This window comes from Sinocyclocheilus grahami, unplaced genomic scaffold, assembly GCF_001515645.1.
Source record: "Sinocyclocheilus grahami isolate Dianchi unplaced genomic scaffold, SAMN03320097.WGS_v1.1 scaffold804.1, whole genome shotgun sequence".
In the NCBI taxonomy this organism is placed as follows: domain Eukaryota; kingdom Metazoa; phylum Chordata; class Actinopteri; order Cypriniformes; family Cyprinidae; genus Sinocyclocheilus; species Sinocyclocheilus grahami.
Genome location: NW_015505983.1, coordinates 138,976 through 162,421, shown reverse-complemented (window position 1 = coordinate 162,421; position 23,446 = coordinate 138,976). Strand labels below are relative to the sequence as shown.

Genomic DNA, 23,446 nt, shown 5'->3' with positions numbered 1-23,446 from the left:
TTTTTTTTTTTTTTTTTTTTTTTTTTTTTTTTTTTTTTTTTTGGCAGAGACTGGAGGTCGAGGTGGTGGAGGTGGCAGTGGAGGAGGTGGAGGTGGAGGTGGAGGTGGTTCTGGGCCAATGGCCATGGGAGGATTGTTCAGTGGAGGAGTGCCTAAACTACGACCAGTTGGAGGTATGTTTCCCTTTCACAGTGAGTAGTGCAATGGTGATTTTTATTAAGGTTGCACAATAAAAATGACTTTCAACTTTTTTTTAAATTATTTTTTATAAGGGATGCACTGAAATTTTGGCTGCCAAAAATTTACGGCCGAAAATGCCATTTTTGGTTTTTAGCCGAAAGAGAAAAATGGCAGAAAATATGAGTCAAATACATGTTGTATAATTAAAAAAAAAAAATTCAGTTAAAAATTATTACAAATTTTAGTTAAATCTGATTCTGTTGCATAGAACTAAATAAAAATAATATATTGATATTTAATATGAACATATTTTCTGTCTAATTTGATTGTTTTACTTTAAATAAAAGTGTTTTCTTTTTAGGGATGCACCGATACCATTTTTTCAGAACCGATCCAATCCGATCCCAAAAGTTCTGAGTATTGGCCGATACCGATCCGATCCGATCCGATACCAGCGCAGTTTTTTTTAAATCAATGTAGAATTTCTATACTTCTGTGTGTTGACCTGATCATCACTCTTTTGAAAAAAAATTTAAGTAACTTGTGGACGAGTATAGTGACCCATACTCGGAATTTGTGCTCTGCAATTAACCCATCCAAGTGCACACACACAATGTGAACACACACCTGGATGTGGGCAGCCATATTGATGCGGGGAGCAGTTGGGGGTTCGGTGCCTTGCTCAAGGGTCTCATCTCAGTCGAGGTATCGAAGGTGGAAGAGAGTGCTGGTTATTCACTCCCCCCACTGACAATTCCTGCCGGACCTGAGACTCGAACCCGCGACCTTCGGGTTCACGTCCGACTCTCTAACCATTAGGCCATGACTGCCTCCCCTATGGGAGGGGGGGGACTATGGTGCTGTATTTAACACATTTTGTGTGTTAAATACAATCTACTAAATATAGACAATTTCATTTGAAAGAAAAATAACAAATGAAAAAATATATAATCATAATCTATGACAAAAATACTATTATAAACTAGGTTAATGAATAATTCAGCAGCAAAAGTTATTCTGGAAAAATCATGAGTGCACAATACTTTTATAAAATCTAAACATTTAGTGAACGTTATTTAGTGAGGAACAAATAAAATTGAATAAGTGTAGGACTAAATCTGGTCAATTCTTTGAATTGTTGTAAAATACATTCATGAAAAACAAGTAAATATATCTAGATATAAATATATACTATAAAATTAAAATACATTTCTTTTAAATGTATAGTACAGTGATGGAGGCAGCAACATATGATAGATAGGACAGAACAAGAAATGCTATTAATAATGTTTCATTGCGCAAAAGTATTATAATATGAAAGGCTCAATACAGAGCGGCACAAAGCACATATGCGCATCCTGTGCACAGAATGATGCGCTTGAAGCAAAACGGAGTCACAGCGCAGAGAGGCCTTTATTCACCCCCCAGAGCCATGTGAGGCACATTTTAATATGGGTGGATGCGCTTTATTTGACTACTTTTGGACTGTTGAACAAAAACACCCGCCCATGCCATTATAAAGCTTGGAAGAGGTTGGACAATTTTTAATATAACTCCGATTGGATTCGTCTGAAAGAAGAAAGTCATAAACATGTAGGATGCCTTGAGGGTGATTAAAACATGGGCTAATTTTCATTTTTGGGTGAACTAACCTTTTAACAATAACACAGAATAGTATATGCACAATATCGGATTTGGATCGGTCTCATCTGACCAATACCCGATTCGGCAGAAAATGCCAGTATCAGAGCCGATACCGATACTAAGTATCAGATCGTTGCATCCCTAGTTATTTTATTGGCTTGTATTTTTTAATTCAGTAACATTAAGTCAAATTAAAAAGTCTTGCCAAATTATTTTCTAAAATAATATATATTTATTAAAAAGCATTTTCAATTTCAGTTTTTGGCCACGTTCATTCAGAATTTTAGTTTTCGGTTTCGGCCCAGAATTTGCGTTTCGGTGTAAACCAAAAATGTTTTTTTTCTATGAAGCACTATCTCACAAAATCAAAAGTCAAATTACCAAAATAATTTTTTTTCATGTTTCAGTATATATGGCAGGAAAAAAATATTGCAATGTCACTTTTCTCTCAATATCGTGCAGCCCTAATTATTATCTCAAACTGTTTGATTAATGTGTCCACACAGACAGCTCTGTAGGGCGGTCAGCGCTGCGGCCGCCTGGCTCTCGCCCTGCGGTCCCTCGTGGCACGAGTCATTCGGAACCGGACGGATCCAGTCGTGGTAATGGAGGCCGCTCCTCACCTCCAGAACAGTCACGAAATCACCGTCCCTCCGTGCCAGACATCTCCAAACCGTCTGCTGCCAGCAGCTCCTCAAAACCCACCAACTCCGCTCCACCTCCACCCCCGCCATTCAATCGCGGTGGCAACCGCGGACCCTCCTCAGCCCAACAGGTTTCTGGGGCACACAGTCGTGAGAAACCCCTTCCACCACCGCATGCAAGTAAGGGGCCTCCACCGCCACCATCTTCTGCTCGGGATGGGCATCCTAGACATCCCCCTCTTTCATCTCGCTCCTCTTCATCCTCCTCCCCTTCCTCAAATGCACCTCCACCTCCTCCTCCTTATCGTCAGCCGACTAATGCTGCAAATGGTGACCCGGCCCCCGAGTTGCCAAAGAGGCGAAACTCGCTGAACAAGAGAAGCCATGGCAATGCTAACGTCCGTAGCCAGGCTCCTCCTCCACCCCCTGCCCAGCAGAACAGACGACCCCCGCCGCCATCACGAGATCCAGTGGTGCGCAGCACAGGTAAAACACAAACTGAGAACTCTCTCACTATAAACCTTAGTCAGTTTCTGACAGGAATGAAACAAGGCTGTGAGGCTAGAATTAAAGTGCGTTCAGTGGATTGTACCGATTGTTCGGTTGATGAAATGTCTTTCCGAAAAAAGCTTTCAGTAGACAAAAGCTTCATAAAACAATTCTGAAAGTTGTGAGTTGTGAAAATGACATGATCTAGGACTGTTAGGACAGTGCATGTTAAGCCTGTAGGTCTATCCGTCACAGCCTCAATTTCATCTGCATTGAATTCAACATGGCGTCTAACCTGACTAAAGTCTTTAGAGTGCATTAGTGCCTGGCCACTTTTTCGACGGCCTTGTTTCCTGAAGTATAAGGTTTTTAAAGTGTTTGTTAAAGAGTTATAAACCATGAACCAAACCAACCAGCTAGAAGGTGTATCACATCAAAAGTATTTGAAAATTTGACAAAAGGGCTGTGTACTTAAATGCTTTAAGAAGGGAAAGAATGACATTTTTTTTAAGCACTGCCAGTGGCATAATCAAAATTCAAACAATAAATCAATCGAAAACTATTAACCTTATTGGTTTAAAGATGTTTTGTTATATAGAATCAATATATCTTACATACATACACATGTGTTTGTGTGTGTGTGTGTGTGTGTATATATATATATATATATTATACATGCATACATATATAGTGCTTTTTTTGACGTGTTTTGACTTTCAGCATCTGTTTCCCGCACACAACATATATAATCTTCAACCTCATCATGACCAAAAATGATGCTACAGTACCAATACTTAAAATTTGTTGCACTGAAATATCAAGAGGCGGCTTGTGGCCAAACTTTACTATGACCGGTTTAATTTATCGCCTGACAACATGACTCCCTGAACAATATATAGAATTAAATTACCCAATTACCAAAACTGAATTACTTAACAAATAGGTTTCAGATGGAAAAATAACTAAATGATGAACATTTTTTCATGAACTGTTCCTTGAAATCAAGGGTTTTCAAGTAAATGTAGATCTTATTTAAAATGAAGTGTTCATTCAGCTCCTCAGGTTCCTCCTCCTGTAATTCGTAACGGGGTTCGAGAAACACCCCCGCCTCCTTATCGTGGTGGGCCACAAACGTCTTCTGAACCCCCTAGTCGAGGGAAGCCCCCTCCTCTGTCCTCTGCTGGACGTCAGCATTCAGGACATGCACCTCCTCCTCCTCCACCTCTGCGCAATGGACATGCGTCATCTGCCCCCAGGTCCTTTCTTGGTGAGTTCCATCAGTTCAGTTCATTCTCTTAGTTGCTCATTTGTTTGTTTGTGGGAAGTTCCCGTAGATCAGAACTTTGATTTCCGAAGTGGATCTGTAGTCTACTGTGCATCAGCACATGAAAATAACCCTGGAGTCAAATGAGCTCTCAGTAATAATTCAAATGCGGCCCACTTATTTCCTCATTACACCCGTCAACAAAGCCTTCTCAGAACGCGGAGATAAGTAGTTCTGAAAAATAAGATCATCATTTTACTCGTGACCTGTTAGTGATCATTAATTTACAAAAAAAACAGATTTCTTTATGTATTTCATACAGGTTTCTCAAACTCTTGGGGATTTGTGAGGGAACTGCAGAGGGTTCATGCATTACTAAAATGATAAAAATGTCAGATTAAATAAATAGAGCTGCAAAATTGAAATGATGATATAGTTTAATATGATTATGAAGTCACAAAAGGCTGTATTTTAGTCTGTTGCACTGCGTGTTTCTGAGTTCATTTACACGTGAGCAGCTCATGATCCAGGGTTTTCAGTGTCTCGTGCGGCTGGGTTCACACTCCAAACACAAACTCCATCTCTGAATGTTGCTTAGAATGTGCGTTAGGAAATTGAAATTTCAATATATGACAAAATAATTACAATATATTTTTTGGACCAAATCATGCAGGCCTCTACTGTAAATAAATAATTTTAAAACCATCAAAATAAACTTATTTTATTTGTTTACCCGCATGCCATGTGACAATAAAGCAACATCAGAAACCCCTGAACATCCAAATGTGTTGGTAAATTACTGAAATATTCACTTAAAAACCCAGAAAATGTTTTGTCAGAAGGGTTCAGCTGGGGAAAATCCTGGGAATCTGTGGGCTGGAGAAAGTAGCTAAAGAAATATCAGATTTTGGATTGGATTATTTTTCCATCGGAAGAATTGTAATTTTCACCAAACAGCTACTGTGTCCAGTTAGTTTTAAAATGTTTAATTCAAGAAGTAAAAGACAGAAAAAAACGATAATCAAGTTATGTTTGCTATACTATTTCACTATAAACACCAAAATCTAAACTAAACAATTTTAACAACTAATTGAATCCTATAATCAAAGCTGAATGTTCAGCATCATTACTCCAGTCTTCAGTGTCACATGATCCTTCAGAAATCATTCTAATATGCTGATCCAGAAACATTTCTTATTATTATTAATATTGAAAACAATTAATTTTATAACTTAATATTGTTCATTTCAAAAGAACAGCATTTTTTGTAACATAAAATGTCTTTACTGTCACTTTTGATGAATTGAATACAAGTAATTAATTTCTTTACTTGCCCCAAACTTTTAAACAGCTGTTTATCACAGTTTCCACAAAATATTAAGCATCACAACTGTTTTCTGTTTGAATAATAAATGATCATTTATAATTATAAATGATCATTTATAATATATTATTACATTTGATCATTTATTTATATAAATAAGTTATTTTAAATTATTATTACAACTTTAGTTTTTTAACAAATATATGTAGAGTTAGAGACTCTTTTTTTCTCTTTTTTTTTTGGTACACTGTGAATATTGAATGTATTGCTTTGAATTTTTAATGAAGCTTTAATCTGCAAAAGACTGGAATAGATGGATTGAATTTCAAATTGATTCATATGATGAACTAGCAATAGTTCTTCCAACCGCCACATGCTAAATTAAATGAATGTGCTCATCTTGACATGGCAGTTAAACATTAGCATATGCAAAGCTACTTGTCCACTAGGTAGTGCATAGAATAGATAATGTTTTCTATTTATAAAATGTTTGATGTCTCTTCTCAGGTGATTTTGAGTCCAAGTACGACTTCCACCCTATAGAGGACCTTCCCCCACCTGAAGAATACAGACCCTTCCCGAAGATCTACCCCAGCCAAAGCAACAAGGGTAAAGTCCTTACTTTGACCTATCATTTCTCCATAGAGATGAACACATTTCCTCATGTCTTCTTTATCTCTCCAGCTTTAGTGAGAGGTGCTCCTCCACTGCCTCCTGTTGGAGGGAAGTGAACACTGTTCAGGGAAGAGAAGGACCAAGAAGAGATAACACAAACACATAAATATCTACGCATATGCAGTATATATTTACGTGTGTTTGCCACACAAACATTAATTGCACCTACAAATACATCGAATAACATGACATCTTCCTTAGGGCAACACTATAAACACCTACATGATCGCTGATCCAAACCACTCCAGAATGCTGTACCTCTAGACCTGAAAATACTGTGCAATATTCCTGTGCTGCCTAGAAATGCACCTTTTAATATCGTGTCAGATGACAGCGGCACAGCAGTGCGAGAGCAGACAAAAAATAACTAAATCATGAAAAGGGACCTTCTTGTCACCATTTGTAATCATTTTTGAACACTCTTAACATACAATATTAAACGAGATATCCTGTAAATGTATTTTGATAGCTTAGTTGAATAATTAATAACAGCCAAATCAAACAGAATCACAGTCAAAAAGGCACAGCTGATTACATAATTACACAGGGCCATATTCTTAAAAGAAACGGAATGCCATTTTTCACCAGATAATCTATTAATCAAGTCCACAAATCTCCCATTAACAAATACAGAAACTGCCATTATCCAAGAGTAGATTTTGTGCAAAACACTACAAGTTTTCTAATGGGCGTATTTTAATTCTGTGACATTGTATTATATGTTATAAAGTGACCAAGTATGTTAATAATGTTCAGGCACTTCTGGTCATTAATATAGAAGCTTTTAATTGGGATTTGGTGACCAATCAGTCTGACTTGTAAATGTCATTTGATCTGTTTCTGAATGTGTTAAAATATGTGTCAACATAATTCTAAAATAAAAGGTGGGAGTGGGAATTAATGTGCTGCTTTATGATAATGGTATAATATAAATGTGTTGATCTTTGTTAATACACATTGCTTTATTAATTAGTCTTTTACATTAACACAAAATATTTAGTCACTCCTTGCCATGATTAACCAGGTTGACTGAGATATAACACTGTCATACTGATGATACACACACACACACACACACACACACACAACAACTCAGAGTTATTGTCTCTATAGATTAATCTTGGAAGAAATTTGACTTCAGATTTCTTTAAATGTCACAACAGACAAACAACATAAGAAAACAAATGGATAAAAATAACTAAATCATGAAAAGGGACCTTCTTGTCACCATTTGTAATCATTTTTGAACACCCTTAACATACAATATTAAACGAGATATCCTGTAAATGTATTTTGATAGCTTAGTTGAATAATTTAATAACAGCCAAATCAAACAGAATCACAGTCAAAAAGGCACAGCTGATTACATAATTACACAGGGCCATATTCTTAAAAGAAACGGAATGCCATTTTTCACCAGAAAATCTATTAATCAAGTCCACAAATCTCCCATTAACAAATACAGAAACTGCTATTATCCACCATCAAATAAATTCAGACAATGAATACATTTCAATTCAAATACTCGAAGGAGATGTAAATATAAGATATTATGCATGATTTTTTTAAACAATCACATTTCAAAATATAACACTATTTCTATTTAACTGCAGAGTAAAAACACTATTATTTCATTTATTTTAAAAATAGAATGCAATAACTGAACGGATATAATGAAGATTTGTTTTTTACCCAACTACTCTAATAAGAAATATGTATAACAGCTTGTTTTAGATGAGTGAATACGATTAAAAAAAAAATACAAAAATGGCCATAAAATGAATCTTTCAATAAATAAGAGCTCATACTAATAGTATGTCATAGATCAGGAAACCTAGAAACGAATGTATAATCGAATTCAGAATATTACAGCATGTCTACTGAGTGTGCGCGAGGCAGAAATAAGCCTACACCAGGAAGATTAAAATAAAAATGTCAAGAGTGGATATTGATGGCAGAACACCTTCCTTCAATTTATGCAGCAAACCTGGAGTCAAGTGGGAAAAACTTTCTTAATATTTCCCGGGAAATTCTTTCCGCCAAAATGCCAACAAAGAATTACCCGCCTTCACAGTCAAGGCAATGGGGGAAGGGACTAAGAATCCGATTGGTTCCTTAAAACCAAAAGGAACTCCGACAGCCAATGAAATGCGTTGTCATGAGCGCACGTCACACGCCAGCTGTTCAGAGGAGGACTGCGCATGCGCAACAGCACACGTCTGACGGCGAGGAAGTGAGCGGACGCAGAGCGATCTACAACTTGTGATAATTACAACGATTATCAACACAAATTCAGCTTTAATGAGGTAAGACATTCATTATATTAATTCTATCGTTTTAAAAGATTGTTGTGTAGTGTTTTTAAATAAAATTAGTTTTATTAAGTGTTGTTGTTATGCGCGTGAACTTGGCGCCAAATGACCCACAGCAGGAGCTGCTCACTTTTCATTTACAGTATTTGTTAGACATGCACAAGTGTTTCCGCAACAAATAAAACTATTTATTTTGATAGTGGACTTATTTTTGAAGCGCGTCGTGAAATAAAACCGACAGAAAACATTAATAAAATAAGCAATTACTAAGTGCCTGTAGGTCCAGACGGCCAGAATGGAAAGGACTAAGTTACATACCTTATGATCTTTGATCTGTGGGAGTCTGCACAAAATGGCCACAAATGATTGTCTTTGTTGTAAGACTTGATGATATTATACAACAACCAACCCCCAACAGGTTTTAGGCTAGTATGACTTCGTTAAAGACTCGCACCTCAGAGTCTACAGGGAAAACTACACTTACTTGCTAAATTCTTGATGGGTTATCTCAGTTTGCTCCTCAAGCTACAGTTTTGATGCTACAGATGTAATTTAATCACATGAGTAGATCTGACACAGACTATATGGCAAGCTATTGTGCTTTGAAAGTCATTGATTTGCTGTAAACTAAGTCATCACTGTGCTTTTCCTTTCAGATCTGCTTCCTGGTTTTAAACTAAAAATGCCCAGCACTCGCTCACAGAATCAGCCCACCCTTCAGTTCCCCCGAAGAAAGTCTTCCAGATTGGGTTCTCGACCTAAAAGCTCCTCTGAGAATGCAGTGGACGTCCAGACCACCCCTCTGTCCCCTAGAAAGTCAAATGTGGGCGATCCGCCCGGCGTCTGTCTGTCTCCAAGGAACTCTGTGTTGAAAAACACCTCTTTGTCTGAGAGGCTGCCCTTGAGCCCCCGCAAACGTACAGGTGTGTAAATAATCACCTTTAAACACCTATCATGGCTGCTGGGCTTATAGTAATGTGGCATGGTTTAAGTCTTTTATTGACGATGCTCTTGGTCTTCCCGTGTTTGTTCTTCAGGTGACGAGAATGGCTGTAACCTCCCGGCCTCTATGCTTGGCTCTCCTCCTAAACAGCGCTGCGCTCCTCTGGGCTCCCCTCGTAAACTGGCCTTCAATGAGAACACGCCGGTCTTCTCCTCACCCAAAATTCCCCTCTCTCCCATTTCACGTCCAGCGCCAAAGCGGCTGCAAGAGACCCCCTGCTCAAACCCAATCCCCCCTTTAAACACCTATCATGGCTGCTGGGCTTATAGTAATGTGGCATGGTTTAAGTCTTTTATTGACGATGCTCTTGGTCTTCCCGTGTTTGTTCTTCAGGTGACGAGAATGGCTGTAACCTCCCGGCCTCTATGCTTGGCTCTCCTCCTAAACAGCGCTGCGCTCCTCTGGGCTCCCCTCGTAAACTGGCCTTCAATGAGAACACGCCGGTCTTCTCCTCACCCAAAATTCCTCTCTCTCCCATTTCACGTCCAGCGCCAAAGCGGCTGCAAGAGACCCCCTGCTCAAACCCAATCCCCTGTACTTAGGGAAAGCTCCCTGTTACTCGACTCTTTCCTGTGAAAAGTATGTTTTGTTCATTGTCTGTTAGCTTATTTACGTAGATGTATTAAAACCGGTGTCACGCATTACTCAGTTGCTGACATTTAATAAGCAATCTGTATCTGTCGTGGTCTTTTCTTCTGCAGAATTGGGCTATCAGAGTGTAAAGCAGGCTCTTCACACTGCAGTACCTGAACGTCTTCTCTCTCTCGTGAGGCAGAGAGAGCTGCCATCGTCTCCTTCCTGGAGAACCACGTGATGGCGGAAAAACCCTCCAGCCTCTATATTTCTGGTGCTCCTGGCACAGGCAAGGCCGCCTGTCTGAACTGCGTCCTCCAGGAACAAAAGGTGAGCTTGAGAGGAAATCTGAGCATCTAAAATCAAACAGCACTACTTTAAAATGCACTAATGTTTAAAATTGAGGATCCATTAAATTGATGTTTAGAATGTAACAAAATATCTATTTTCTTAAAATGCTGTTCTTGTGAAGTTTCTAATTTACTTCAAAGCATTCCACAAAAATTAAGCATCACTGCTGTTTTCAGCATTGATAATATACGTTTCTTGGAATGGCAAATCAGCTTATTAGAATGATTTCTGAAGGATCATGTGACACTGGAGTAATGATGCTGAAAATCTAGCTTTGCATCACAAGAAATAAAAAGGTAATTTTAATTATAATAATTTCACAACATTAATATTTTACTGTATTTGCGATCAAATAAATGCAGCTTTTGGTGACCATAAGAGACCTTTTCAGAAAATTTAAAAAAAAAATGTTTACGTTTATTTCTGACCATAAACTTTTGAATGGTGGTGTACATCAGCCTTTACTTTTAAAAATCTGGCATGCAAAATTGTAACATGAACTTAAAATGAGGTGATGCATAAACAACTGTGCTTATGGTCATCTGTCTTCTCTCGTTTCCAGGCTCTGTTGAAAGGTGTTCAGACTGTGGTCATCAACTGTATGAATCTGCGTAGCTCACATGCCATCTTTCCGTTGCTGGGAGAGAAACTGGGGGCTCCAAAGGGCAACAGCGAGGCTCGGCTGGAGAAACTTCTGACCAGCTCTGGGTCCACTGTGTAAGTCGGCTCGTGCTAATTTGCATGAACCATATGTACTGTGAGCGAGGTCAGATTTTGTATTCGGAGTCAAACATGTTTTGTTTATTTGATAAGCTCTTACTATGGTGTTTTTGTGTGCAACAGCCTGTTGGTTCTTGATGAGATGGACCAGTTGGACAGCAAGTCTCAGGAGGTTCTCTACACGATCTTTGAGTGGCCTTACCTGGCCAACTCTCGCGTTTGTCTCATTGGTAAGGTAGTCGTGCATTTATCTCCCCAAATTTGTGGACTCAGTTTCTGTGAACAGTCTCCTATATAAAGAGGGTCGTTTTGGACTTACCGGTGAACTTTAACCCCTTAGGTATTGCTAACGCATTGGACCTGACGGACCGTATTCTGCCTAGACTGCAGGCCAAACCACACTGCCGACCTAAGCTGCTCAACTTTCCTCCCTACAGTCGTGAGGAGCTTAATGCAATCGTTCAAGACCGGCTCACACAAGTATGCCTACTTCCATGTTTCCTGATATTCATACTTCTCTCGTTTGGAGGTAATAATAGACTGGCGTGTTCAGGTGACAGAGGAAGGTGTTTTGGATGCAGCGGCAGTTCAGTTCTGTGCCAGAAAGGTTTCAGCTGTGTCAGGAGATGCCCGCAAAGCGCTCGACATATGCAGGTAAGAGAACCAGTTTCAACTGCTAGAACAAGTGTGATTTTTAGCTTTGTGAGGTTCTCACACATTTGTGTCTATGCATCAGGAGGGCCGTGGAGATTGTGGAAGCGACTGACAGGTCTAAAATGGCATCTGAACCTGCAGCCAGCCCTAAAGGTAGGAATTACTGTACCATATTTTCCAGAAAATAAGTTGTACTGGGTCAAAATTGTATTTGAGAGAGTAAAAAAAGCTACATGGGTGTATATGTCATTTAATATTATTATTATTATCATCAGGGTCTCTGCTGGTCTGGACAGTGTCACATTTACCAATGAAACATTATTTAGAAAGAAAGAAACGAGGGATGTCTACTTTCTTGTTGCAGTGTGGTGGGTGAGTGTTCCTCAGGTGGCGTGGGTTTTATCAGAGGTGTATGGCGACCGTATGGCATCCAGCAGCAGGGACGGTGAGAGCTTTCCTTTGCAGCAGAAGCTTCTGGTCTGCTGTCTGCTTCTTATCATCCGTAATGGCAGGAGCAAAGAGGTCCAGTTGGGCAAGGTGAGGCAACATTTGATCATGTTTTTAACATCAAACTTGCTTCTAAACCTTGTAACTTGCGTGTTCGTGAAGTGAGAAGTCATTCTGGGGCTGATGACCCTGTTTGTGTTTCTGCAGCTGTGTGAAGTGTACAGTAAGCTGTGTAAGCAGAGGCAGGTGGGAGGCGTGGGACAGACCGAGTGTTTGTCTCTCTGCAGTCTGCTGGAGAGCAGAGCAATCTTCACACTCAAAAAGGCCAAGGAGGCTCGACTGACTAAAGTACGAGCAGTTATGAATTCTCAGTAGTATAACAGAAAATGTAGTATACTCGAGCCTTAAGATCGTTACTGAATCAGTATCTTAATTCATTACAGCTTAATGAGAGGTCAAAATGTCTATTGTTTTCTCTTTCCTAGATCTCCCTGAAGATTGAAGAGCGAGACGTAGAGAATGCTTTGAAGGATCGAACTCTCCTTGGTAGCATATTAGCAGCTGGTCTGCCATAAATGACATCAGATTTAAAGTCCTTTTTTTTTTTTTTTACTCTTTTTCTCATTTGTCAATATTTTATAATACTTTAATGTAAAAGTCTTGTTTAAAATGAGATGTGCCATTTCAAAGAGTGATTTGATCCAAAAGGGTTGATTTCTCCATTATGTTTGTGTCAAACATTTGGCCTGCCTTTTAAGTGTAGGCTTGTCTTTTAATTTTTTTTTTATGTATTCTTAAATGGGCATAAATTCTTCTGTTTCAAAACAGAAGACTTTGCCTTCTATTTTATTTTGTACATCACCTTTTAATGGTTTTGGGGGATGTACACTTTTAATAAAGCAGAATGTAAGTTTGCTTCTGAGTTACTCGTTTAATTATATCTCTAAAAATCAAACATATTTAAAAAATATGGCACAATTTAAAACAAGCCAGCCAAAGTTTTCCACTTCCCTATTGTATTAAAGTAGGTGTATTAAATCTACTTGTTACTGCTAAAAGTTTCACTTGTATGTTGACCAACAATTTAGCTTTACATGAACCACAAGCCAAAAATAAAGGCCATCTTAAATGTAGATGGGTTGGTTTCTTAGGAAAAGATTTGGAGAAATTTAGCCTTACATCACTTGCTCGCCAGTGACTCCTCTGTAGTGAATGGGTGCCGTCAGAATGAGAGCTGATAAAAACATCACAAAAATCCACACCACTCCAGTCCATCCATTAATGTCTTGAGAAGTAAAAGGCTGTGTGTTTGTAATGAACAAATCCGTCAAGGTGTATTAAGTTTAAACCATCACTTCTGGCTGATACACAAGTCCATAATAACGCTTCCCCCAGTGAAAAAGTCCTGTTGTCTTCTCGCATCAAAATCCACCCCACATATGTTTAGAACTGTTCTGGACTGGTTTCACTTGTAAACAACACTTGATCGGTGCATGTTTCTCTTTTCGACTTTATCACTTTTTATTGACGGACTTGGAATCGTGTGGATTATTGTGGTGTTCTTCACTTTATCTGCTCTCATTCTGATGGCACCCATTCACTGCAGTGGATCCATTGGTGAGAAAGTGATGTAATGCTACATTTTTTCCAAATCTGTTCCAACAAAGTAAATTTTCATTTTTAGGTAAACTATTTCTTTATTGTATTTTTTGTTTTTATTAAACCAAATGAAAAAATTTACTCTGAAGACCTTTAAACACTTCAACCATTTCAACACCCTAGTACTTGTCAAAATGAAGCTCGTCGCAAAGCATTAGTTAACATGATTTTATTTCATTTTTTTGGATAAAGTGTGAAGTAAAAACGCTACAAAGAATCCCTTTGTCTGTTCTGCTTGCCTCTTAAGAGGAGTTAGTATTCAAACAAATGTGAAGCTAGTTTTTATAACTCTCCAGGTTTAATTGTTTGGTTAAACATTAGTCCCTTTGCAATCAGCACAGCATTTATCACGCAAATAAAAAGATCTCCATACACATTGCAACGCAAAACAAACAAAATCAGTATTTCCTTGTCTATACATTAAGGAAGGTTAGGAAAAGGTTAACATGTAAAAACTCCAGTATTCGACAGTCTCAGCAAGAGAGGAAACAAGGAGATGCACTGTATTGAGTTCTAAGCGCTGTAGAAAATCAACATGCCAGACATTTCTGCTCACAAAAGCTGATCAGCTGTCTAAAACCACTGCACGAAGCTATTAAGCTGACCTCGGGTCAGTTATTGTGAGATCACAAGTCTAAATCATTGATCGCATTTTCCAAAATCTTACAACTATAAAAAGCAATATGATTATCATTATAAAATATTATAAAATCTCTTTGGCATAGTTAACCAGTCCTCTTACCAACAATGTATTAATGCACCCATAAGAAACACTAAAATATTACATTTTCTACAAAAAGACGTGTAAATTGCATCATGCTGTCATCCTTTTATAAAGGCAGGTTAAAGTTGTGCTTGATTCTGCCTCTCCCAGCACAGTGAGAATTGCATATATTATAGCAGTGTCAGTGTGTGTTTGCTGAGAAATGGACCACAGGCGTCCAGCGATGAAAAAAAAACTCGGCCAGGAGTGTCAAGAAACACTAAAATATTACATTTTCTACAAAAAGACGTGTAAATTACATCATGCTGTCATCCTTTTATAAAGGCAGGTTAAAGTTGTGCTTGATTCTGCCTCTCCCAGCACAGTGAGAATTGCATATATTATAGCAGTGTCAGTGTGTGTTTGCTGAGAAATGGACCACAGGCGTCCAGCGATGAAAAAAAAAACTCGGCCAGGAGTGTGTCTCTTGTATTTTTCATAACCCTCTTTCAGTGGCATCATCGGGCTGTAAAATAAATACACAACACTCCGTTTAATGCAGACTTTAGCACACACGGCCAATCCTATTTGAGTATTTGAATGACAGCTAGTGTATTCGAGCAAGTACTAACCTGTTAGTAATCATGGTAGGGTCTGGCCATGGAGTTGTAAGCCATGCCTGTCACAAAATCCTCTGGCATTTCTTGATCTAGTGGCATACTGTCCATATGCATGCCATCGCTGTATCCTTGATATGCCACGGGGCCGTATCCATCGAGCTCTGTACGAGACAACACTGCAAAAAGTTAACTATCTGCGTAATGTTATTACCATATAGTCGTTAGAGACATAACTGCCAGTCATGGAAATAATTAGCTGCCAAATCATGGTGAGAGAGAGAGACGATATACTAACCATCCTCTGGAAGGCCAGGTTCCATCATGGGGTTGTGTGCCTAAAATGCAACAAGGAAATAGTCAAGAAACCTTGCGCTCTATGTACATATTTATCTCATTTGTTGGGATTTATGTCAATGCACTGCCAACTTTAAAGTCAGCTTTACAGTCAACATAGAAATCAAACATGACATTTTAATGTGTAATAGACACCTAACATACTGAGCCTAAACCAAATCAAATGAGCCTAAAATTCTAAATAAGAAGCCTAATTAGGGACAGTAAAGATCCATTTTCACACCTACACACACATATATGTGTTTACAATGATAGTATATTGAACCAACAACAATTAAAAAACAAAAACAAGCAAAAATATATCGTAGGGCTGCACGATTATGACAAAAATCATAATTGTCGATTATTCCCTTGAAATTGTAATTGCGATTATTAATTACGATTATCACAATTTACATTGAATGATGTTTATACCATTGTTTGATGTAACTGCATGCCGTATTTTTATATGAAAATAAACAAGCTGAAAACACTAACTGAAAAACCTTTAGTGCTTTTATATAGTATTAAGCCTCAAATGTCAACTATACATTGGATTGGTTTCTTCTTTAAATTATAAAAAAACTTACAAATTATGAATGGTATTATAATGTTATACTAAAACTAAAACAATGGAAAAACCCTTAAGATAACATGTAGAAAGAAAAAAACATCTTAAGCGCGCAGAATAACATAAGTGGACTTTGAACGATTAATTGCCGCTTTGAACGATTACGTAATTGTGGCATCCATAATTGTAATCGCGATTAGAAATTCGATTAATTGTGCAGCCCTAAATATCATACCCCTTTTTTAATTCATAGACAATAACAGATTACAATTTTGGACCTCTGAAATGAGAAACATATCAGGCCAACACATAACTAAAAATTTATCTCACAATTCTACCTTTTTTTTCTCGCAATTGCGAGTTTGCATCTTGCAATTCAGATTTTTTTCTCAGAATTGTGAGATATAAACTCGCAATTCTAACTTTTTATCTCAGAAGTGGGAGAAAGTGAGAATTACGATAAATAAAGTCAGAATTGCAAGATATAAATTCCTATATATATATATATATATATATATATATATATATATAGGAGGAAAAAACTGGTATGGTTTATATCTCGGAATTCTGACTTCATTTCTCACAAGTTTATATCTCACAATTGTGAGATAAAAAGTCACAATTACCTTTTTAATTTTTTTTATTCAGTGGAGGATACGGGCTTCCATAGAAATATCCCCCGTTTCCTTATAAAAATATCTTTAGAAATATCTTTTAGGATCAGATATAATAAAATGTCTGAATTAGTTTTTCTTGTCAAATATGTCACATAATGGGAGATAAAATGGGTTGCGAATGCAATTTCATGTGCAATGTGTTCAAATAACACAGTAAATAACCTCCACTCACCATCTCCCAAGCAGCAGGGTCATGTTTGAAGAGCGAGTGCGTGAGCTCCACCGACACTCGTTTCTTATAGTCTGGGTTTTTGTCCTCAGAAATTCTGAAGAGAACAGCAGCAGCATAGGTGGCTGGAAGAAAGAAAGCACCCTTGTTACGCACTTAAGTCCAAATTATACATCACAGTGTTGACGTGAATATGTAGCTTTTTTATACATTTGATTGAACATGCACACTAGACAGTTTTATGCCTGTCCAGTGTCTACGCCAAGAAAAATCTGGCTATGCGAGTACAGTATTCATATGCTGATGCTGATGTATTCAATCAAATCTTTTTGGCATATTTGGATGCTTCTCTCTCACTCACCGATCCCTTCGTTGCTGGAGTGGAGGAGCTCCATGAGAGGAGCACTGGCTCCTTCCGAATCAATGATCTCAGCCGACTGTTTGTCGATAGCCAGTTCACACAGAACTCCAGCTGCCACACGCTTGACGTTATCCAGTGGAGAATACAACAGCTGCAGCGACAGAAAACAGATGTCTATTATACACTGACCGTGTCAGATGGAGGGCAAAGACTGTACAATCCCGCTCCCATACATATGCATAAAAATGCCCACAACACAGTGGAAAGATGTAAGAGTTACCTGAACAAACAGAGGAATGGTGTCCATGCTGGCGATGGTGACTTTGTTAACAGGTTCTCTGGCCATGATTTGCAGAGCACCAGTGCAGCCCTCCACAATCTCCTCCATTCTCACTCCATCCTGAGAGAGAGAGGGACATTTCGTTAATTCAGTGAGAAAATAGCAGTCTGTACGTTGTATTCTGGGTGTAAGATTGGGAATCGTAGAGAATCGAACAATTCTGGTTTTGATTCCTCTCAATGGTTTTAGTTACTTCACAATTCTATTAAAGATTTGTTTAGCACTTTTAAGGAATAATAGTATTATTATTTAAGAAACATAACAAAAAGTGTATCTTTAAAGGCAGGGTAAGTGATTTCTGGTAGCCAGTGTTGATATTTGAAATCACCAATACAAACACGCCCCTACCCCAAAAGGGTCTTGCCCCTATTTTGATAGCTCTGCCCCACATATACGTACGCAACCCAGGCAACGAGTGAAACAAAGCAAAACCAATGTTACACCGTGTCTACATCGGACGTGAGTGGCGCGGCGCAACAAATCTCCGACAGAAAACTGCTGCCGGGTTCTATTTATGACGTGCTGACACAAATTTCAAATGGTTTTCAACGGTCGTTTGATCGCATCCAGTGTAGGCAGACTTTAGCTGTTGTAGACACTGTTACTCACCTATCGAGAAGAAACAAAGCAACCTCGGCGTCCGATCGCAGGCCTCCGCTCCTTGAGTTCTCTCCAGCGCTGGAAAGCTGATCCGATATTTACACGAGTCCTACTTCTTGCCTTAAGCAAGACGTGTTCCGCAGACGTTTTCCTCTTTTGTTTTTTATCCACCATCTCTATCTTTCTGTCGCTTGGCTCGGCTAATGTCCGTCCCGTGCACTGAACGCTCTCTCCTCCACATCACGAGTAGACACGCCCCTTATTGCTGATTGGCTACAAGTTTGTTTTTCTATTCGGCCCGAATCAGTTTTCTAAAGTGTTTTTGAAAAATTACATACCCTACCTTTAACTACATATAATCATATGAACAACTAGTCAGTATATATACTGATTCAAAGTATATACAAATATATACTGAGTCAAACCTCATTCAGAGGTTGGTGAAAGCTGCACTACAAAGAACCAACTCAAAGAGTCTTTTGGACTACACTGTTGTCATAAGTTGTTGATTCACTAAAAAAAGAACCGAATCATTAGAGTCATTCGTTCTGGAACTGCACTACAGGTTATTGATTCACTAAAAACAACCGACTCGTTAGAGTAATACATTTTGATTCACCAAAAAGAAGGGTCATTCGTTCAGGAATTGCACTATAGTTTTTGTTCTACATGTTTTTGACAGGTGAGGAATTCATACCTGGTATGTTTGTTGAGCAGATGAACCGTGTTTCTGTGCATCTTGATGAGCTTTCGTAAGCAAAGTGACCAGTTTGGGAATGGCTTCGGCATCTCTCAAAGGAGCCTGATTGGCTGGACACAGCGCCAGGTTACGGATCAGACCAACCACAGCCTGTGATGAAGACAAACTCTGGGTCAGCAATGGTTATACTGAACAACAGGAGAACTACTAACTGAGACAGAGACCGCCTATGATATATCTATCATCCTGGGCCTTGCAAATTTAAGCAGTGGCCCTGTTACAAAATTAATAAACCTAGAAAATTACATGTTTTTGCACTCTGTGGATTATTAAAAGCGGTTTTACTCTACATATGGACCCTTCACGTAGGTCTCCAAAACATTTAAACAGTTTTTTTACTTTGCATAATGCTTCATCCACACCAATAGGTGTCAGTATAAAGTCCAAAACCATTGTATAGCAAAATAAAAATAAATGTAAAAATCAAATTAAAAAAAATTATTATCTTAATTTTTATGATAAAATACTATTTTTTTTTCTAAAAAGTTTTACAAATTAATAAAAGGTTGTTAAAAAGGATAAGTTTTTTCTTGGGTAGTTTACAAACCAACCGATTGCTCACTAATGGCGCTTTTCCACTGCATGGTACGACTCGGCTCGGCACGGCTCAGTACGGCACGGCATGGTTTGCTTTTCCACTGCAGTTTAGTATCGCTTTAGACTGGGCGGGATTATTCACATGTCGTTATAGTTGCGCCGCCTCTACTACCATGACTCCTAAAAAAAAAACGTTTTCATTCCGCGTGGCCCCATCAAGCTCTTGCTGGATCCGCTCCTCTGCTATCAACGAGAGGAACGTCTGTACTTCCGCAACAGACAACGAAACGTTTTGGTTGTTAAAAAAAGGTGCACTCGTTCAAAATAGTTGCGTTCGATCCTTCGCTGGCTGTGCTGATTTAAATCTAGCGGTTCTTTTGTGTTTGTGTCGCAAGTAGAGACGATTCTCTCCGGCCAATCAGTGATCAGCAGAGTTTACATCTCACGTTTTGGTAACGGTACGGTTCGCTTGGAACCCCAACCGAGGTGGTACTAAAAAAAGTACCAGGTACCAGGTACTGTAACCAGTGGAAAACCCCCCAAAAGTGAACCGTACTGAGCCGTACGTGCCGTACCATGCAGTGGAAAAGCGCCATAAGGCACTAATTTGTCAGTTTTGTCTGTTTTTTTTTTCACTTACCTTTACGACTGGCCAGTAGTAGGGCTGATTGAGCAATTTGACGATAGCTGGGATGCCGTAATGCATTCGAACGGCATTCTGTGCGATCTCGGCCTCCGGGTGCCGGCTGGTCAGGTGACGCAGGGCGCAGACGGCTGGCTCGATCACGTCTTGTTTTGAAGCGGCCCTCAGGATGGTGTGAATCAGAGCCTCCACGCCGTTGCTCTGGGTCACCTGTGTTTTGTTGCGTGTGTTGTTGCAGGTGAGGTTGGACAGGATGCCTGTGGCGCAGGTGAGCATGTTGATGTCATCAGAGGACAGCAGGCCGACCAGCACTTGGAGCAGATTTTCCATTCCGTCCTGCAGGGGGCGAGAGAGCGAGCATGTGTTGGCCTGACACATATTATACATGCAAAGAATTTTTTTTAAATTGCTCAAAAATCAAGAACAGTACACAAAAAACTATACAACCATCAATACAAAAAAAACAAACAAACAATAACAACAAAAAATTAAGTAAAAACAAATAAAGATGGTGCTAGATGTATAAACTGACCTGTTTGGTTGCAGCATCTGACAAGTTTCTCAAGGTCCACAGGCAGTTTTGCGTCAGACGCTGACTAGAGCCGGTCAGATGCTTACCAATAGCTTGCATTCCACCTGAGAGAGAGAAATTGTTAGATACACTCAGGGCCGTTTCTAGCCAATTTGACGGCCTAGGCGAAATCCCTATTGGCGCCGGCGCCGCCGCACCCCCCCAAAAATTTTTTTTTTATATATTATTTTCAGACACCAGTTTCTTGTCACATTCAAATTGGTTGTCATAATGTGGTGCTAGATGTATAAACTGACCTGTTTGGTTGCAGCATCTGACAAGTTTCTCAAGGTCCACAGGCAGTTTTGCGTCAGACGCTGACTAGAGCCGGTCAGATGCTTACCAATAGCTTGCATTCCACCTGAGAGAGAGAAATTGTTAGATACACTCAGGGCCGTTTCTAGCCAATTTGACGGCCTAGGCGAAATCCCTATTGGCGCCGGCGCCGCCGCACCCCCCCCAAAATTTTTTTTTTATATATTATTTTCAGACACCAGTTTCTTGTCACATTCAAATTGGTTGTCATAATGACGACACTACTTTGTGGAGATTCAGCGCATTGTGAGTTCCACAAATCTGAATGCATTATTTGTAAACTGACTGTTAAGATAAACATTTTGCACAATTTATTATCTGTAATGTCATTGTGTTGCCACTAGATGCCTGTATAGCCCTATGTAACAATCCATATTGCACATAATTTACACATAAATTAATTTTTATTACATTTGGATACATGTTTAGATATTATCAATGGCTACTTTTTTGTCTTTATCCGTTTTTTGTTCAATTGTTTTGTTGTTGTTGCTTGAAACATTGATTTAAAGTGTCAGTTATTGCATTATTATTTCAGTCAAACCTATAAAACGTTTGTTACCCCAAATTACATATAAAAGCCTGATCAGTGGAATAAAAGTAATCAATGCAGTTATGCAGCTACTTAATCCTTTGCTACTCAATAACGCGTGAACTTCCCCTTTAAATAACGTGACGCTCTGCCCTCTATGTGTATGACGCTGCTCCCATTAAGCGCTGTTAGAAGTGAATGAATTGATTCAGCATTTCGACACCTCCGTAAGGATGCATTACACTCGACAAAGCGGTTTAATAAAGTATGTATTGATCTCGTGAATTAGCAAATTTTACTATACCAATATTTTTTAATTGGCTGTTAAAGTTTATATGGGAATATTACATGACACGCTGATCCTTTTACAATGCATTGGCGCAAAAATCCACACCTTTTGGACAAATCTCGCAACATGATTTATCAACTGCAACAAATACTGCCTAAACAAAATACTGATTTTGTGCACTTTATTTACTGTACCAATATTTTAAATTGGCCTTTGAACTTCGCTTTCTTGCATGGCAAAAAAAGCGTTACCTTGCCAAAGCACTGACAGAGCCCACTGATGTTGGGGGATCCAGTGGGGGCGGCAGTCATATTTCAGAGTGACCGTGCCACTCTTTATCACAACCCTGCTAAAATGTAGTGCCAGTACGTGCGCTCATTGGCGCCCCTTCAGCTGGTGGCGCCCTAGGCGACCGCCTAGCTCGCCTATGCCTAGAAACGGCACTGGATACACTTGTGATTAGCAGTGCTATTATAGCTAACTAAAACCATAAAAAAGTAAATAAAATAAATGTCAACTGAAAAAGAAAAAATTTTAAACAAATATTTTAAATGTATTTAATGTATATATTTAAAAAAAAAAATTTAAATTAATAAAATACTTAAAACTTTATATTGCCAAAGGAATAGTTCTCATTTTAATTTAGTTTACCTTGGAGTACCGAAATTACAAAATCAAAACTGAAATAAAAAAAAATGTAAACTGTGTTATAAAAAAAATTACAAACACAACAAAATTACTAAAACTTTAACTAAAATGAAAATAAAAATGGAAAATACAATATATACAATTAATTATTTAGCCGTTTTTGTTGCCCACCCGGAAAAAAACAGTTTGATTGAAAGCCACAAAATTTCAGCTATCATTAATGTCTATAGTGGACTAGTATAATTAAAAGTACGTGTGATGGAAGCCTTAGCAAGCACAACTAATTAGACACGCTAATTACTATATTTAGAAGAAGAGTTCAGTTTTCCAATTTGACTTACCAGCATCTACAATAGCGGGTTTGTTACTAGGACAGACTGAGAGCACTTTGAGCACACGGCTAGTGGTCCAGAGCAGCTTCTCATAGTTGTAGGTCCTCATGATGTTCACTAGACCCTCAGGGCCACCGTTAGCCAGGATAATTAGCTGAGAGACAATCACACTGATGTTAACACGACACACCATCACATTTCAATGAAAACTCTACACATTTGAACAAAGAGCAAGAACACAAGAAACAGGAAATCAACAACTAATACATTTATTTGTAATTTGAAAATATAATAACAAGCACCTTGCTCTCCTGGTTGCCATAGGAAAGCAGCTGTAGGCAGTCTGTGGTGATGGCCAGAAACTTGTGGTTGCTTTTCTTCAGCAGGGGAACCATCCTCTGCAGACCGTCAGCCAGACGCACCGCCATCTTGGCTCCCTCCTGATGCAGAAGCAGATTGTGCAGGGTGGTGATGGCATAGAAAAGAACCGAATCCATCGGAGAGCT

General features: G+C 38.8%; 3 protein-coding genes across 6 annotated transcripts in view; 2 read left to right on the top strand and 1 right to left on the bottom strand.

The window, feature by feature from the left end:
* LOC107562076 (WAS/WASL-interacting protein family member 2-like) overlaps positions 1–6,574 on the top strand; it is a 9,590-nt gene extending 3,016 nt beyond the window's left edge. The window contains exons 3-7 of one of the 2 annotated variants that reach the window (XM_016246640.1): positions 48–173; positions 2,331–2,954; positions 4,012–4,224; positions 6,053–6,154; positions 6,236–6,574. In XM_016246640.1, coding sequence (XP_016102126.1) covers positions 48–173; positions 2,331–2,954; positions 4,012–4,224; positions 6,053–6,154; positions 6,236–6,276 — 1,106 coding nt within the window. In that variant the 3' untranslated portion in view covers positions 6,277–6,574. Of the gene's footprint in view, positions 1–47; positions 174–2,330; positions 2,955–4,011; positions 4,225–6,052; positions 6,155–6,229 lie in introns of both variants that reach the window. The other variant, XM_016246639.1, reaches the window with a different exon arrangement.
* Positions 6,575–9,190: 2,616 nt separating this feature from the next.
* LOC107562079 (cell division control protein 6 homolog) lies at positions 9,191–13,442 on the top strand. Its single transcript, XM_016246642.1, is given in 13 exon segments — positions 9,191–9,455; positions 9,570–9,697; positions 9,973–10,114; positions 10,237–10,292; positions 10,295–10,438; positions 11,022–11,176; positions 11,303–11,409; positions 11,520–11,659; positions 11,733–11,833; positions 11,916–11,986; positions 12,198–12,370; positions 12,488–12,628; positions 12,766–13,442. Coding segments are annotated over 13 exon segments (1,689 nt in total). The 5' UTR covers positions 9,191–9,214; the 3' UTR covers positions 12,856–13,442.
* A 650-nt stretch (positions 13,443–14,092) lies between these two features.
* Positions 14,093–23,446, bottom strand: part of jupa (junction plakoglobin a) — a 30,078-nt gene continuing 20,724 nt past the window's right edge. The window contains exons 6-17 of one of the 3 annotated variants that reach the window (XM_016246634.1): positions 23,243–23,444; positions 22,950–23,094; positions 21,082–21,185; positions 20,251–20,589; positions 19,011–19,163; positions 17,654–17,773; positions 17,374–17,524; positions 17,016–17,137; positions 15,558–15,597; positions 15,275–15,438; positions 15,124–15,168; positions 14,093–14,914 (exon numbers count right to left, since the gene is read on the bottom strand). In XM_016246634.1, coding sequence (XP_016102120.1) covers positions 15,278–15,438; positions 15,558–15,597; positions 17,016–17,137; positions 17,374–17,524; positions 17,654–17,773; positions 19,011–19,163; positions 20,251–20,589; positions 21,082–21,185; positions 22,950–23,094; positions 23,243–23,444 — 1,537 coding nt within the window. In that variant the 3' untranslated portion in view covers positions 14,093–14,914; positions 15,124–15,168; positions 15,275–15,277. Of the gene's footprint in view, positions 14,915–14,978; positions 15,169–15,274; positions 15,439–15,557; positions 15,598–17,015; positions 17,138–17,373; positions 17,525–17,653; positions 17,774–19,010; positions 19,164–20,250; positions 20,590–21,081; positions 21,186–22,949; positions 23,095–23,242; positions 23,445–23,446 lie in introns of those variants that run through there. The other 2 variants (XM_016246633.1, XM_016246635.1) reach the window with 2 other exon arrangements.